The 18,754-nt window shown below is 33.7% G+C and overlaps 1 protein-coding gene across 3 annotated transcripts in view; it reads left to right on the forward strand.

Annotated features, from left to right (window-relative positions):
* Positions 1-18,471, forward strand: part of LOC106720827 — a 28,919-nt gene extending 10,448 nt beyond the window's left edge. For 2 of the 3 annotated variants that reach the window (XM_045683543.1, XM_045683545.1), the window contains 4 exons: positions 14,963-15,127; positions 15,980-16,071; positions 16,637-16,787; positions 18,183-18,471. In XM_045683543.1, the coding sequence (XP_045539499.1) occupies positions 14,963-15,127; positions 15,980-16,071; positions 16,637-16,787; positions 18,183-18,463 (689 nt within the window). In that variant the 3' untranslated portion in view covers positions 18,464-18,471. The remainder of the gene's footprint in view (positions 1-14,962; positions 15,128-15,979; positions 16,072-16,636; positions 16,788-18,182) is intronic. The other variant, XM_045683544.1, reaches the window with a different exon arrangement.
* The last annotated feature ends 283 nt before the right edge of the window (positions 18,472-18,754 follow it).

The raw sequence follows: 18,754 nt of genomic DNA on the forward strand, positions 1-18,754 counted from the left end.
CACCCGTTGGCGTACTTTTTTTTCTTTTTAAGTCGTGTCAGATGTGAGACATGCGCTGTTATTGCTACGAATATCGTAAATTATCTTTTATAAACTCAAGCTAAAAAAAACATATTTGCAAACTAATCTTGTCTCGTATAAAAAATATACACGGAAAATTCCGAGTAATTGGTTTAATTGATTACCTTTTAAAGCGTGAGTTAATGTGGTATTTAAACGCCAATATACATTAGTCATTCAAGTCTTACATTATACAACATCGATTAAAATCACTTAAACCATATCCTTCAATAAAGTATGTATTTGATATCAAACAAAATTGAAAGTATTACGTCCTGTGTCCGGTGTAATACGCTAGACGTAATCCTGTCACGTTTATGTTACAACCCTTTGATAAATAACGCACCGGATATTTGTAACATTAAGGTACTTCGTACACAAGGCAATAAATATCTGAAACCCGCTGATTTTAGTCGCTAAGGGATTTACGCAATAGTCATGGAGGTTCGTAAACAGCGCGCATCGCCGACATTTCTGTTTATCAAGATCGTCGTGAGAAAACTCGCTGCAATTTTCAATATTGCGGAGTAAATCTATACATTTTACATGTATTCACTGTGTCTGTACTAAAAGTATAAACAACTCGGGTCGACGACTCAACGTTGTGTGTACGGAGCGCGTAGTTTCAACGATTTACGTTGCCTTGTATTGTATGACGGGCCTAATTTTAGAGCAAAGCAAAAAAGTTTCATTTCTCTTAATCCTGTTGCCAATATACAGTCGCGAGCAGTCTTTCTATTTGCAATGTGACATAAACAAAAGATTTTATATAAATCAACTAGTCGACATCTCACGCAAGATATTTTATGGTCGATGAGCAAAGCATAACGTATCAACCGTTATTTTAGACGCCCTTGCGCTCATTCGCTTGTATCATTTATACTATTTTTAGAATATTCACCTACTACCCTTAACATTATTTGCGTGAAGTTAAACTTTGTCTTTTTTTTCAATTATCTTCCTAATATTATAACACCCCATAATCTTTCAAATGGCATGGGTTTCATCACTGTTGAGCATTTAGCCCAGACTCCATACAAATTTGCCCATTGTCTTTTGGTATGGATGTTGAACATAGTCTGGAAAATATAGGCTACTAATGAAGTTTTTTTTATTATGTGTGGACGGGCGATAGCTAGTTGCTCGTAATTTTTGAAGCAGATTAGTACATTGATAACAAAACTGTTTAATTTAGGATCGTTGATGACTGGGCCTAAGTCAGGCCGCAGGGTCTGTACGAATTGGTTGACTGAAGATCTTTTACCTATATGATAGATTCAAATGTATTGCAAGATGAGACAAGAGAATAATGAATCTAGGAAATAAATGAAGGAACACTGCTTTCCTTTGTTCTTTGTTATTTTTGCCTTAATTGTCTGCCTGACATTGAATATTTTAATTTTAGCTGAATAGCGTAAATATTTGTAACCTTCGCTGTGATTAGACGTTTTATTATAAAAGAACAAGGTGTCGCCTGCAACTCCGTCCGAGCGGAATTAAAAAAAACTAGTAGCCTATGTGTTCTTCCAGATTTATTTATACATCTATACCAAATTTCATCGAGATCCATGCAGCCTTTCTGGTGATACTTTGTAACAAACATCCATCCATCCATCTAAATATTCGCATTTATAATATTAGTAAGATTGTGACATTAATTTCGGCAGATTTGCAGTCACAAAAAGTATTATCAACCAAGTCTATTATGAAGTAAAGGTATTGCAAATATACTTAGAAATTAACCAATTAATTACAGTCATGTTGTAACAATATAATATAACAATAGAGATCTATGATGCGTTTGTGTGTCTGTTTATCTTAACATCACGTAACGGAATAGTATGCTAATTAATTCATTGAACAAGGTTAAATTTAACTACAATTGTACGTCGCGTGCGTTTCCTTTCACGTAGACAGATAGACGGACGTGACTGCATGTTAATGCACAACAATGCTCATGGAATTTTATTCCTAAAGGTACGGTCACAAAAAGATTTTTTTTATCAACTTACCAGCAGTCGCCCGTGAATTCGTCAGCGCAGAAAAAAGTGGCATGTAATGGCATGCATCAGCTACCTTCCCGTCAAAGTCTTGTTAAAATCGGCCAAGCCATTTCGAATATCCAGTACAAACGCAGCCTTGCTAACAGAGTTACATAGAGACAGGCAAAAAAATGTCTTTTTTTGTTATCAGCAACACATCGTGCGAAATTACATACAGAAATGCCAATTATTTTTTCATACGTATCGATACATAGATACCAAAGAGAGTTTGACGTTACCGGATTATAAATTAAAGGTACGGATTATAAAAAAACAGTTAAATAATAAAGTAGTACAAACTTTGCCGACATTTCATAAAGGAGAGAAAAGATATATGATTTTAGTGTGTAGAAGTATTCTGATGAATACTGTTCTACTATTATTCATTGAAAATTGGCGCTGCTGAAGAAGAATGAACACCCCTTCTATTTGAAAAATGAATGATAATGAATGAATTATGACAAATAAATAATTCGGCAAATAGTAACCACTATAACTTCGGGGTTCCACATATATTGTAAAATTAAAAGGTTAAATCAAAGACAAACAGACAATTACATAGATGAAATTATCGATACCACAGTAATTATAAACATTTTATACCTCTCAATTATGTTAACCCCATAATAATACAGAGACATACACAAAAATAGTTTGCGTGTCTGACCTGTTCTTAATGAATTAGTCCGTTTTATCGAGTAGGTTAATGCTGATTGTAATGTGTCATTGTGAAGGTCGAACCGCACCTCGTGAGTTTTACGTAAAATGTATTAAACTAGATAAACTTTTACTGTTTATTTGCGTACTCAAAATTTGTAAATTGACTAGTCTAGACTTGACAGCTATCTTAATCTAGATAAATCTAAACTGTATAACTGAAAGCCAATAACAAATCTTCACTTTTAGCAATCTTATAACTGAGATGAGCAAACAAAAATAGTTCTGTTTATGTAAACGGAATTAGAGAGTAATCATGTTTGTGTACAAGTGTAAGCAGTAGAAACTCACGGTAATAAATCGTATTACATTTTAAGCCCGCTACACACTTTCAGTTTTAAGTGAACAGTTCGATTATGCAGTTTAAACTGAAGTGTGAAGCGGGCTTTACATTATTATGATAACGTTCTGAAACACCAAAATATTTCTGATCCTCTAGATTTAGTCTAAATATTTTCATTAAGTTTCTTTTAACGCTCATCCAAATAACTGTTTCTCTTATCTTAAAACAACGGACTATTCTTATTTGTATAACTTTAGTAAATTAACCCAATGTCATTTCCTCATCAAAGACTTCTTGCGATAACGTACAAAACCTATTCACCTTGTATACGCGACGCATGTTAATTGATCATCAGAATTCCTTACATATTAACGCAATTTATTTGAATTTATTTATGGAACTCAATGGATCAGTGTCTAGTGTGGCTAACGAACTGTGTCTCAGGTTCAATTCCTTCGTAATAAACTAAACAAAAATTATGTAAAATTCATGAGATATTCCATTTCAGATTCAGTTAATAATTTTTTAAACCGCTCAATATTTTTTTTTTTTGGTTTCGGTGTACACCGGAGCTGTTTAATTTCTACCATATTCCCAAGAATCAACGTTATTTCCTGCCAATCCGTTTAAGTTATCTCCGAAAGGCTACTTATTATTTCAATTCTGCGCTGACGAAGACGCGTGCGACCACGTAGTAAGTATAACGGGATTAAGGAGCATTAATTGTTGACTGAGTACTGTGATCATCAAGGCTTTAAATTCCTATTATAGATGTAAAGACGGTAAAGAATAACCTTTTCCTCGGATAATCATTATTGTTTTACCCGAACGACTCGGGTGATTTTTCACTCCCTTATTACTAACTCCTGCACGCTCTTCTCTGGAGTGTCATATTGTGTCATGTCGTCAGACATATTCAGTAAGAAGTTGATACTTCGCAAATTTTCAATTCAATTAAGAGTTTTACTGCTGCTCTCAGTAAACCTTCGATATTTACTTAATTGTAATTTTATTTTAATAAATCCAAACTAAAGGCCTACATTGTCACATGAACGAATATGGGTGTGGCAATTAATCTCGCTAAAATATTAAACAAAAACATGACAGTTTCGTGACGATTGCGACACCTCAATGACGAACACATTAAGGCCCTAATAAGCTCGTCCCATGGGTCACGCTTCGTCGAAACCATTTGACCTAAACGCTGGATATAATAAGTCAATTACAAATTCTGTGCAATTATTAATTACATGAAAACGTACAGTAATTACTTTTGATGTAATCACGATATTACTTACGAAATGAAATAAACTTATACGGTTGAAATTTTCAGTTATCACTTACGGAAACCTTACTTTACTAGCAGTTGCCCGCGACTTCGTCCGCGCGGAATTAAAAAAAATTAATAAATAGATGTAGACTATGTCACCCGGGATAATGTAGAGTTTCCCAAAAATAAAATAATTCTTCAAATCGATTCAGAACATTTGACTTACACACGTTACTATCAAGACTCACAAATCCAGTTGACCTAATTACATTCACCTTAATAATCGATCCCTTAGCTGTAGATTGATTCGAAGATTATTTAAATTATTTGTTTGGAAGCACAACAAATATAGATTAATGGGTTATTCTGTTGACTATTACATGGTTTTAAGATAAATGACTTTAGGGAATGTGTGAATGTACTTGCTGCAAGCTTACACCCGAACATACTATTGTACCCGTTCCATGTACCGCAACCGAGATGCGATGCCCGCATTTCCTAGCGGTCCACTTGCCGGTCTAATACGCGCGATGAAGGTTTGATTCTCAAGTGTACACTATAATATAAGGAACACATGATAGATAGATCTCTTACCGTAGGTTTCTGAGTCCAAAATCTCTGTATAAAACATATCGTCATACCTATTATTATCTTTGACAACACAGATATAGCAATATTTTTAAACGGAGATTTTGGACTTAGAAATTCATGGTTAGGGCGTCCCAAACTGTAGATTCCGACTAAGTGCCAAATAAACAAAAAACATCGTATATAGATTACGATTACTGACTTTTGCCGGTCGTTGAATGTTGAAGTTATTGCAAATTTTGACAATGTAGACCCTAAAAATTAGATAGCTATTTCTATCTATCTTAATCCCAAATTAAATGTGTCTTTGTTTCTCCACATGATCTGCACATCTGTTTATTTTCGTCAAAATAACCAATGTCATATTAAGCGGTTCCTACACTATTTTCACTTAGCAAAGGCATTATAAGTTAATTGCTTAGGGACTGTGACCGTAACTTTCCATTAACGCTAGTCTCATTACCTCATTAGACTTATTGAGCCGTCAGTTTTCTCAGTTCAACACTCCCTACATGATAGTGTAACGCGTTAAGCCATTAAAATATATCCTGGAATGCTGACTAGAGCGTAATTATGAAGAACATCTTATTGAATTTATTTTTTTTACAGTAAAAGGCTGCAAACGAAGAAGCAGGCACCTTATATCTTTAAAATAAATTACTATTTTTTATGAAACTCTAGTTATGTGTATTTTAAATAAAACTTATCGTTATGAACCGTTACGATTATATACAAGTCAAGATGTCTCAGATAAATCCTGATAAATGGTCACCCTACGTGCGACTGGAAAGCCGTCACGACAATGCCAAGAGTCGTGAGCAACAGACTTTGATTATAAAGAAACGGACTAAGCAAAATGCTGCCATTGTGAGGTTAAGATGACAATTACACATGTGGACATCATGCTGACAAAATTAAAACTTATTTATATCCCAATACAAACGTATAAATTGACAAACGCAATACGAGTACACAAGTAAGCTAAGAAGAATACAATGCTCTCTTGATAAGTCCTTTCTCTTAAAATTCAAAGGCAGCTGAGTCGCACGCGCCACTTACAATAACGTTACCTGACGCTCCAAATTAAAGATCTTTTTATCCGAAAACAAACCAAAGTATTTATTATCTGTGTCAAGATAAAGTTGTTTTTCCCATAGCTCAAATCTAGGAAAATATTTTCAATTGTGTGCAAAACTTCAATGAGGTACTAATAAGCTATGTACATTGTACCGACCTTGAATTCTAGTAGTATTCTTCAGTTTTATTTGATATAGTAGCTAGTTGGTAACATCGACAAAATAATATTTATTTACTACAAAATACTATAATGGCCGCCATGTAGTATATTTGACGTTTGTATGTTTCAAACGAGATATACTTATTTTACATTTCATTTCTAAAGATTACAATAATAAAGTACGTATTCAGTCAAAGTGTAAATTAATTCGCTTGATTTTACATTAATTCGGTCAATGTTAAACGTGATTTTAAGCAAAAACTTGACGTTTTCTGATGAAGATTTAATAAGATAACTAGTTATGGTCTATTAACCGCAGTAACCGTCTATTCACCGCAGTTAAGTGTAATAAGAAAAGTACGGGTACTTTGATTTACGACTTGCTAGATAGCTACGGGCAGTCGAGGACGTTTATTCACTACCCATCTCAGTGAAATGTCATTTAATCGGTCTTAAATCAATTAGGTCTTAAATTTGTCGCACTTAAATATAGCTTTTATGTTATTGAGGATCTAACACGAATATTTTCGATATACGTTCTCGTAAGTCATCGACATAATGTCGAAATTTTAATTAGAATATACTCTAAGCCCGATAAAATGTAAAACACCGAAAAAAACGATGTGTAAATCTAATACACATTTTGTCGATGACTTTAGGAATATCATCTCGCAAATTTTCGTGCTAGGCCTTTTTTATTTGCTATATTCGATTAAAAGGCTATTCAATTTGACATCTAGTTATAAAGTATATTTAAACGCAATAGCTTCTGTAGCATTGAAAATGAATTGAGAATGCGATTGGATATTCTTCCTAAATATTCCACTAGTTTCTAAAATAGCCAAAACCAAAACTAGTTACTTCAGTGTGAGATTCGTCTCGTTTTCATAATCCGCGAATTTGATATTAATTACCACGTAACGTATTTAATTACTAACAAATGGTCTCACTAAGTTTTATGCTACAGGTAGTATAAAAATATTAACTACGATCATATATTTTTATTAAACCGTTATACTTTTATTTAATTAAAGTCTTATCTTACTAATATAATAAACTAGTTTTTACCCGCGACTCCGTCCGCGCGGAATAAAAAATAGAAAACGGGGTAAAAATTATCCTATGTCCGTTTCCTGGTTCTAAGCTACCCGCCCACCAATTTTCAGTCAAATCGATTCAGCCGTTCTTGAGTTATAAATAGTGTAACTAACACGACTTTCTTTTATATATACACTAGCTTTTACCCGCGACTCCGTCCGCGCGGAATAAAAAATAGAAAACGGGGTAAAAATTATCCTATGTCCTTTTGCTGGTTCTAAGCTACCTGCCCACCAATTTTCAGTCAAATCGATTCAGCCGTTCTTGAGTTATAAATAGTGTAACTAACACGACTTTCTTTTATATATATAGATAGATGGGAAAGTTTAGATGGATGGATGTTTGTTATTAGACATATACACAACGGCAAAATGGATCACCATGTTGTTATAAATGTAAAATATAGTCTGGAAGAGTACATAGGCTACTTATGATACTGGAAATATGTATAATTCCGCAATGGTTCAACTCATTGAAGTTTGGACACATTTTAATTCGTTGCGGACGGAGTCGCGGCCGACATCTAGTAATTATAATAAAGTAGTAGAAGTCATACCTTACAGATAGTTTACAATGCAATTTCACATATTGAAGACCACGTAATACTAAAACAATGTTATTGTATGTTAAAGACTACATACAAGACTAGCATTGTTCACAGTCCCATCCTCAGGTTTATTGCACTCGAATATCGTAAAATAATATCGAATAGAATTAATAAGCGACAACCCTGACCGATTCTATAGTAAATTGATTCGTTGGACTTTCGCTTAAAGATATCCCCTCACCAAATAAGGTTGGCAATACGTTGTTTTGTTATTTTTTTCTAATCTTTTGGAACACTGATTCCAAAGAGTTCAGGGTGGAAGCCTGGAGTCCATGGTAGTTCCTCGGGTATAGTGACATGAAATAGAATTGTAGGTTAACACGTTGAATAATATAAGGTTAAGTTAAAATACCACCAAACCTGTAAAATTTTAAAAGAGGTCTAAAAAAAATAATCTCTGCTTTTGAACAACTTTTTTCTTCTCGATTGCGGTCGTTCTCTAGACTTTGTGACCCTAATGCTCCTCGCAGTTGCATACAATCGTGAGAACCGACTGCATAGTAAAAAGTGATTTAATTTACGTTTTCATTTCTGTACCTTTTTTATAAACTCTGTTCTTAGTGTCTGTAGAAGTTTTACTTGAAGTAATATGTTTAACAATTTTGTGTTGCCAAATACACGAAACATAGACAGATAACAGATAAAATGCAGCGAGTTAAAGCCATCGAGAAAGTCCCCCAGTGTATGTAGGTACCTAATAGATAAATTTTCCCGATTTTTTCGTATGAAAATTCGACGATTAAGTGGCACTGAACGTGTTAAGATTATATCAAGAAGATGATAAACATTTATCATCATACAGTTTTTATTTAATCAAAAATGAATTGTCTTTCCCCTGCCACCTACCACTCAAGTGCAGCACACGATCGCAGCATACTAAATAAATGATGGCCTAAAATAGTCCGCGCAGGTGTCCGATCGACAATTGGAGATTCACAACAATACCGTTAGCCATATCGGGGGCAAAGTTCTTATTGTTCTATAATCTATTCTATGCTGCAACTAAGGGCTATAGGCCAGGGTTGTCACATGCGAAAAAAAAATCGAACAATTATTTGTAATTTATTTAAGGTATTTTAAAACTTAGGTAGTTTTTTTTTACTTATGCATTGTGTTAATTTCTTTCAACGTGTATTAAGTACATAGTCTGTTAGTATAACAATCATATTTTCATTGTACACTAAAACTGGAAATTACTCAGTAAAAATTGCTTAGGTCTTGGTCAAATCATTTGAAAATGTCTTTAAAAATCATTCCTCTGTTATTTTTAGCCGACTTCAAAAAGAAGGAGGTTATCAATTGGACTGTATTTTTTTTTTTATGTGTGTTACCGCGAAACTCCGCCCCTGGTGGTCCGATTTTGATGAAAAATATTTTAATCGATAGGAAGTGCTTGCAGGTGGGTCCCATTTTTTTGTTTTTTTTTTAAATAACTAGAAGACTAGTAGATTTTGAATATAGCTTCAAAATTTGTTGCGAAAATTAGGGACATTTTTGCTTTCAGCGCTTACGTAGGCTAAACTATAGGACCTATATAAAAATTATGTATGGCGAATTGTAGCTGTTTAAATGTGCTAATTAAAAGTCCGCGATAGCATATATCTATATTTTATAGTTTTCTCACAATAACCATTTTTTTTCTTCAGAAACATCAATTATAAATAATTTATTTAAAAATAACTAAATATTTGAAACATAGCTACATTTTTTAATCGTCGTCAACCCTAGCGATGCAGCATCGTACAGTCTGTGTAGGTGGATAAACAGAACTGTGTTGTAATTTGTTGAAACAGGTTTTGATGTTTACAACCGACTATACTTTACACTTTCAAACTTATAATACAAGTATTTATCCAAAAAGTAATACAATTTACTTCCAAAATACATAGAGTTATCTCTGCTTTATCATGGAGAATACTAGAGATGATTTTTTTTAGTCAGTCTGCGAAAAGCTAAAAGAGTTTTGTATTTAACACGGCTAAAGTTCAATGACTCGAGAATTTTTCATTACTATTAGCTAGTTATAAGCTTCATTTTCTTCACAATATCCATATATTTTTCAATATTAAGACGATTTATTGGTATGTTATGCTAATTTACTATCTTTTGAATGTGTAATTAAGATGTTAATTTAATTATAAAATACATTGACACTATGAATTAGAATGCACAGTATTTTAAATGCAAAATTATGGATGAAATAGTCGTGAGTCACTTTACTATAGTACGTGGAAAAATGTCACTGGCCATCTTACTTCTTACTAATATTATACTCGTAAATGCGAATGGATGGATGTTTGAAGGTATCTTCGGAACGGTTAATCGGATATCGATGTAATTTGGCATATATGTAGAGCATAGTCTGGAAGAACACATAGGCTACTTATTATGTTCTTTTTTAATTGTGCGCGGACGGAATCACGGGCAACAGCTAATTTTATGATAAACTAGCTTTTACCCGCGACTCCGTCCGCGCGGAATAAAAAATAGAAAACGGGGTAAAAATTATCCTATGTCCGTTTCCTGGTTCTAAGCTACCTGTCCACCAATTTTCAGTCAAATCGATTCAGCCGTTCTTGAGTTATAATTGGTGTAACTAACACAACTTTCTTTTATATATATAGATATATAGATAGATGTTATGTTTGTTTATAATTGTTTTAGTTCTTAATTTAAAAATTGTCACATCATTATCTTTAAAACATATTTCCCTTGATCTTGCCAGATTTTAAGTGGAATAAAATTAGTATGAATATTAAGTATTATGGAATAAAGAAAAAAATATACTGTGTATACCATCTTTTAACTATCTTATGTACTATGTGGACCTTGACCAATCATATACAAATACAATTGTAAATAATTCACATATTGTTTTTTTCTTCAATGAATTCAACCTTTACCCAGTTAACATTTAACTGCTATATACTCGTGAGATTCCATTGAAACACCTGTATGGAAAAAAAATCTTATAAGCTTTTATTTTCAACTAGCTTTTACCCGCGACTCCGTCCGCGCGGAATAAAAAATAGAAAACGGGGTAAAAATTATCCTATGTCCTTTTCCTGGTTCTAAGCTACCTGCCCACCAATTTTCAGTCAAATCGATTCAGCGGTTCTTGAGTTATAAATGGTGTAACTAACACAACTTTCTTTTATATATATAGATGAAAATAAATGGGAAGGCATATTTTTTTATATCAGTAATGTCTTAAGCTTTACTAGCGCCCTGGGCGAGATTTTTATGACGCCCTATTTTTTAACATGCCTGGGGTTAACAAGGTTATTCGCAGACCTGTAGCGCCCCTTTCTATCCAGCGCCATTGGGCGCTCAACCACGTCCTACACTAACACCAGCCCTGGTATATCAGTGTAAACCCACGTTAAACTGTGTACGTTGATGTTAGGATGACATCACGCGATTCAATTGTTTTACCTGGTTATTGATGTCTAGGTATTACAATCTGAATCATGATACCTTGGAACCGGTCTGTTCAGTTTGCTGGTTGGTGGTTAGTACAGTCGAATACAAAAATGTATATTTAAAATATATGAGAAGTATTTTCTGTAGTTTTTAAGATTTTTTTAGGATATAAATCTTCCATTAGAATATTCAATTTGTCGTTCAAATTTTCACAAAAATAGACAGACATTGATTTTTACATATATGGACTTTTGTTAGTACTCTTACAGTCGGTTTGATAAATTAATTACTTATTGTGTTCATCATTAATACTGTTTGCGTACAAGTAACAATCACATTGTGGTCATCACAGTGTCGTGGGATAGAATTGTTCTACTTACATAGTAAAAGCCATACTGGGAATTGAACCAAACAAAAACGTACACATTAATCGTGGAATACCTAGTGTAATGTTAGAAAATTGCACTTGGAACATGACGATCGATTCTGCACGTCGTAGACGATAACAATTGTACCTCGCAGACAAAATACACATTAGTATTGCGTACATACAAACTATATTGTACACTAACGGTTGCCCGCGACTTTGTCAGCGCGTAATTAAAAAAACTAGCCTTTAATATGCCCGCATGCATAAGCTATCTTCCCTCCAAAGTCAAAATAGGTCCAGTCGTTCCGGAGATTGGGTAATCTAGGTAATTAAGTTCCGGAAACAATGAACCCGGAACAAATCTGGCCATGCGCACAGACAACAATAATTTTAAAAATAAGTTTATAGATACAGACATATAAATTATAAGAGAGGAATTAATCTGGTTTAACCATATTAACTTGCTACTTTTTTAATTTCAAAATAAAACAAATGAAGGCTATGTTTTTTTTATTACGCCGTGCATTTTATATATTAAATAACCAGTTAATGTCAATGCTTGTTGTAGTTACATTAATTCCAATATTAAAAATTAATACTCAGGGATATATAGTAAAATTTTATGTTGACTACAACATTTCTTTAAATAAACCAAACTTATCCTGTAATGAAAAATACTTTATAAATATCACGGCAATTATTTTCTAACTACAATTATTTTCCAAGAAAAACATGAACAAAGGATTACAATTGGCCTGCAATTCTTACAAAGAATAAAATTACATTTAAGTAGATGCAGTTTACAATGATGCTATTGTTGTTTTGATGTCATTACATTTATTGTAGGGATAAATCTGTAAATAACATAGAGAAGGCAACAGCAGAAATTATTCAGAAATCAGAAAAAGTAAAAGTAAATTTAAATAAACAAAAACTCGACGCCCAGTTTTGTTTTTAATTTTCATCTCACAATGTTACTTGTGACAACCCTACGAATAATATAAAACATACGACACAGTTTAGACACTTAAAAATCATTAAACAAACAATGCATTTAAAATAGTTTAACAAATAAAGTTATAAATTCTCTTACAAATGATCATCTCAGTTGATGGCGTGTCAGTTACGTGTTTGTTGTCATATAGGATGAGTAAAGACACTAAACGACCAGACATTAGTGTACGCCTTCAGCAAAGAAATGAGGTAATGTGCGTAATACACGGACCTTGAAATGCGACCTAAATTACAGTTAACTAGGGTTGCCTCTTAAAAGTATTACTTCGTTTGATTATTAAATTATAGCATAAAAATACATACACATTACACATCGGGTGTGATTGCTTTATATTAATATTACAATAAATTATATTTGTTTGTTCCGGTTTAATATACGACAAAACAGAACAGAATTAAACAAACTTTCACTAATATAAAGTTTCTTTTGTCACCGAATAACCTAGACTATAGGTTAGAGTAGGACACTTATAACGTTGTTTTTATTTTCTATCTTTTCAAGAAGCCAATGCCTGCAAAGGGCTATAGAGCTAGAAGATCCTCTTCGAAGAAAACTCTGGTATATTGCTAGTGCCTTAATAATTAGGTTCCAAAATAAAGAAATTTTTATCACAATAATTTGGTAATTTATACTAATATCGTAGCACTTTTGTAAAGGAAGAAAACAATAAAGACTTTCTAACGCTCTTAGAATTTGTAATCAAGCATGAGTAAGGTGAGTGAGTCAGGTTAGGCCTCATGTCAGTCACTTGTCTAGTTTGGTCGGAGACGCATCCTTTTGGTTTCTGTTATGTTTCATGTGTGTTTGAAATCCGGTCGATTGTGTCTATTGTTGATACAGGTGTGAATCGTTAAATAGGTGAGTGTTGTCGGTTTACTATGGAAATGCTTATAATATGTTTTGGTTCTTGAATATACAATGTTCTGTAGATATGTCGTTTCCACCAGAGAGTGGCGACTTCTCTTTTTGACCCTCTCGGTGACCCTTTACTGTTCGCAGTCCTGAACAAGGATGAGGTTATGCAAGCAGTAATCAGTATGATTTGTGTATTCAATTAAAATAAACTCTCTCATTAGGAGGCCTAATTTTAGTCCTCTTTCCCTTCCCACCCTTTCTTATAAGGAAAGGATGGGAAGGGGGGGTGAATTTGATGGAGGAGGAGATGCATAGGAAGCTGAAATATTCTCTTTTTGTGCGTCTCCTCCTTCAATTGTGGGTAGGCAACGCATTTGCAATTGCGAATGTCTATAGGCTGTGGTCGCTTCGCCATTTCGGCGAATTCATGTGGCCGCTTGCTCGTTTGCCACCTTGTAAAAAAAAGGATAAATTATGCATAAATAAAATATTCTGAATTTTAAATCAGAAGAATATAAAAAAGATTATAGCTACTAACCAAAGTTAACTAGCATTTAAATAAATTACAGAATTGAGCTCGAAAAAATCGCTATAATGGCAAATATGTTACCTAGGACATTCTGGGCAAAAATAAGAATCAAATAACGCTTCAAACTTCAAAATTTTCCCATCCGTTAGGTTACAGGAGGTAATAAAAACGTCCAATAAACCAGTAATGTAGACATTTAGTATTCCGTTTAAAAAGCGCCTCGCTGTCTACGCTTTTAAGAGTAACGTTAAGAAACTGCATTGACAAATCCGCGTCTTTACTATGAATACCAATTGCTTAACGTTCACGAAAAGATTACCACAAGATCTGTCGCACTTTCTACCGCGAAGCGACAACTGTAACAGACTGCGAAGACGGAAGTCGTTTGTGAACTTAAGTACTCGTATCAGACAAAACTGTTCAATCCCTACTCTATCTAATACAAATGTAAGTACAGAAATTAATTAAATCTTTAACTGTTTTTAAAAAAAAAATACAAATTGTGAAACTCTTGAGGTAGATCTCAAATCGTCTATATATTTATTTTTTCTTAAGACAAAAACATTGTGTTTTCTTTTTTTTTAAGACAAAATACGATATAGTAATAAGTGTATATAATTTCGTGGGGAAAATGCTTAGATATTACGAAATTGTTAAAAGCTTAAATTGGGGCTTCCTGAGTTTGCCATCCTTATCACATAAAAAAAATCGTCAGGGATCCATACCTGCTTTAGTGCTATTTATTTGATATCTCTATCTAGAGTGGCATAGCTATCCACAGACAGGATCCAACAATAAAAGTCTCTTATCTAGATCCTGCGTCATCTTTTTACTTTTTATGTCTCATAAATTAAATATTTATTTCCAGCTGCAGTGTACATAGCGGGCGTGGTGGCGGTCATCGGCGTGACTGTGCTGGGCGTGTTCTGCATACTGTCAGTACTGCAACTAGCGATGATCTCCTCAAAGGAGAAAGTGGGAATAAAGTATATACATCTCGTCATGATGAAGTTAGCGCTCGCGTTACTAGCAAGTGAGTAAAGTAACAAACACTAGTTTTATCTTGTTGTTTCACTCGCACAATTTAATTATAATAGAATAAGTGCATATCTATATATATAAAAGAAAGTGGTGTTAGTTACACTATTTATAACTCAAGATCGGTCGAACTGATTTAGTTGAAAATTGATGGGGAGGTAGCTTAGAACTAGGAGACGGACATAGGAACTTTTTTATCTTGTGTGCATTTTTTTTATTCCGCGCGGACGGAGTCGCGGGTAAAAGCTAGTTTCTGATAAAATAGAATATGTAGATACCTACTGCAAATAGGGAATCGCTCAAGTGTGCATTCAAGTATCGTAATAGTTTTGTCCTTCTCGATTATTATTTTTTTTCAATTTTACGACTCCCAATGGTCATAGCGTGATATTAAATACCCTATATTCTTCCTCAATAAATGTGCCTCCAAATGCAGAAATAATTTTACAAATTCGATTGATGGGTTCTGAGATAAGCGCGTACAAATAAATCCTAAGATTATATAATAAATAGATTAAATCCTAATAGAATAAACCATTTATACTCTGTAACTTTCTAATTATAAAGGTAACTTATTTAAACCTTTGGAATACTAAAGTAAATATGTTTATGGATTAACTAGCTGTAGCCTGTGGCTCCATCCGTGCGGCATTAAAAAAACGTAATAAATAGCCTATGTGTTTTTCCAGACTATGTATATATATCTGTACCCAATTTCATCAAGATCCGTTGAGCCGTTCCGGAACCTTCAAACAAACATCCATCCATCCATCTAAACATTCAAGTTTATAATATTAGTAATATTAATAAAAGTCAAATGTTAACAAATTTTTAATTTCCATTTCAGCGTTGCTGTCAATAGCAGCGGCCGGTCTTTTCGCGGTCCAAGTCGATGACAGAGGATTTTATCAAACGAGAGGGGAGGCTTTTTATGTTCAGGTATAAACATTGATCTAGTATCCAGAGCATTAGCCAAAAGCAAAACATTTCTTAAAAGGCTTTGAAAATCTTGTGTAAAATTATTTAATCTTTTCTGTCCTTAAAAAGTAATCATTTAAAGATTTTCCCTAACAATTTATGTGCTGATATTTCATTGCCTAAGTAAATTTCGTTGAAATAATGTAACTCTGAGTCGAAAAATTGTAATTATTATAATTTCTCCAGCTTTCTATTTATTTATCATCATCATCAGCTCACTATATGTCCCCACCGAGGGGCTCGGAGCCTACCCCAAGTTAGTGGTGACTAGGACATAGTCAATGCTGGCCAAGTGCGGGTTGACTTCACATATATCATTGATTTCTTCTCAGATATGTGCAGCATCACGATGTTTTCCTTCACCGTAAGAACGTCCGATAAATGTACATATGTAAATCGAAAAACACATTGGTACATGGCGGGATCCGAACCCAGGACCTGCAGATTGCATGTCAAGTGCTTAAGCCCTGAGCCACCGACGGTCTATTCTTCTATTTATTGATTTAATACAATTTATATTTTCCAGATTGTTTCCATAGTGATAAACTCCGTATTATTCATAATGTCGTTATACGACACGTTATTCTCGCGTCGCGCGGGCGGGGACCCGACTAATGCGCACGCGCACACTGAAGGAGGAACTACTATTAATAATCCAGGATTTAAGGAAGGTAGAGGTTAGTTTTAAACAAAATACTGTTTTAAAAACACATTCATTACTAGCCTTAACCGACTTATGAATTTTTACTTATTTAAAGTACGAAATTTAGTTTCAAATTTAACCAACCTAAAAATAGTAATAAAACAATTTCTACCATTGCATCAGATTTGTCGATTTATCTAATAACTTCAATGCAAAGTAATAAAAAATACTAATTTTGATTTCTATTTAAAATAAAAAAATCTTAATTTGTAAAATTATATACCTCGGTATAATACAGTGTTTCTCAAAGTGGGCGATAACGCCCCCTTGGAGGCATTTGAAACCTAGAGGGGAGCATTAAGGGACCCAGAAAAAATGAGAGGCGTTGATGTGGGTTAGGGGGAGATGTATAATTTGTAATTTCATTTAATTTATATAGTATTTTAAATTTCACTAAAATTAAAACCCACATACTACACAATAACGAATAATTAGTTTATATTTGTGCCCTGTATGATGTTATAAAAACTTAATATACTTAACATAGATTTCGTAAGATAGCCCTCACACAGTACACAATGAAGTTGTAACAAGTTTCTAATAAAGGAAGATTATCAATGATAGTAAAAAAATTAGAGCAATTTCACCTTAATTATATTGCACCAGAAATTATTTTAACTCACTGGTAATTAATTCTAGTTTAGAATGTAAATTTAAACATCAACCGACTAATATGATTAAATTAATTAAATTAATAAAATTGTGGTTTTTAAGTTTAAAGGGTGTATAAAAAATCGGGTCGCTGAAAAATAATTTTCAAAGGGGGTGGTATCAATACATAGTATAAAACAAAGTCGCTTTCGCTGTATGTCCGTATGTATGCTTAGATCTTTAAAACTACGCAACGGATTTTGACGCGGTTTTTTTTAATAGATAGAGTGATTCTTAAGGAAGGTTTGTATGTATAATAAATGCATAATATAGTAGAAAAACACTGATAAATTTAAAGGTTTCTAATGTGAACGCTGTGAACGTTGTGTATAAGGACATTCTGTAGTAGGTATATTTTGCATTGCACCCGTGCGAAGCCGGGGCGGGTCGCTAGTAAGAAATAAGTTTGATAATCACTGATAAAAAATATATACATTTCATAAATAAACATTTCCCATGTAACTTATATAGGGACGGCTAAAACACTCACGTATATATATCCGGTGTCGGCACCGACTAGTTTCGAGCCCATCGGTGGCCCTTGAGGGACGGGCCGCGTCTGCGAAATAATACCAGTCCCACTCACCCTGATTAAGGGCCCCCGATAGGTTCGAAAGTCGGTGACGACACCGGACATATGTACGTGAGTGTTTTAGCCGTTCCTATATAAGTTAATGATAATGTCTTATGAAAGTTTGAACAATTCCCATATCTCCAGGTATTTCAATGACGGATGCATCAGGAAAACCATACAGTACAAACGGTCATGGTAGTGTGGCTTCTATGAATACAACTGCGACCACATTAACTGGTCTCTCTGAGGCCAGTACCATCACCAGATCCCCCCTCAGGTCTTCGCTGAAGAAGCCCAGGCCACGAGAAGGGGAACCCGGAGGCCTGGGCATACATAACCCAGGGTACTCGGGACATTCACCACCTTTGAACAGAAATGGCAGCCAGAAAAAAGTACGTATACAAACTCATAGTACTGAAGTATGATTTATTATTTTAAAAAAATGTTTGTTAATCTGAAAAAATGATTATTTTTTTATTTTATTTCAATGAACTGTGAAAAAATCAATATTTGATTTAATAAGTGAGACTTATAATAATTTTTTTTTGTAAAAAAATTCTTGTAACAAAAAAAAAATCTTGTTAAAGTTACTTTGGAACTTTTCTAATATAAATCAGGAAAATTGACTCTTTGTAAACTTTGTCTTGATGTAGAATAACTTAGAACATATATATAATATATATGTTAATATGTAGCTTGCGTTACAAATATATGAA

This window comes from Papilio machaon, chromosome 22 (assembly GCF_912999745.1).
Source record: "Papilio machaon chromosome 22, ilPapMach1.1, whole genome shotgun sequence".
Classification (NCBI taxonomy): domain Eukaryota; kingdom Metazoa; phylum Arthropoda; class Insecta; order Lepidoptera; family Papilionidae; genus Papilio; species Papilio machaon.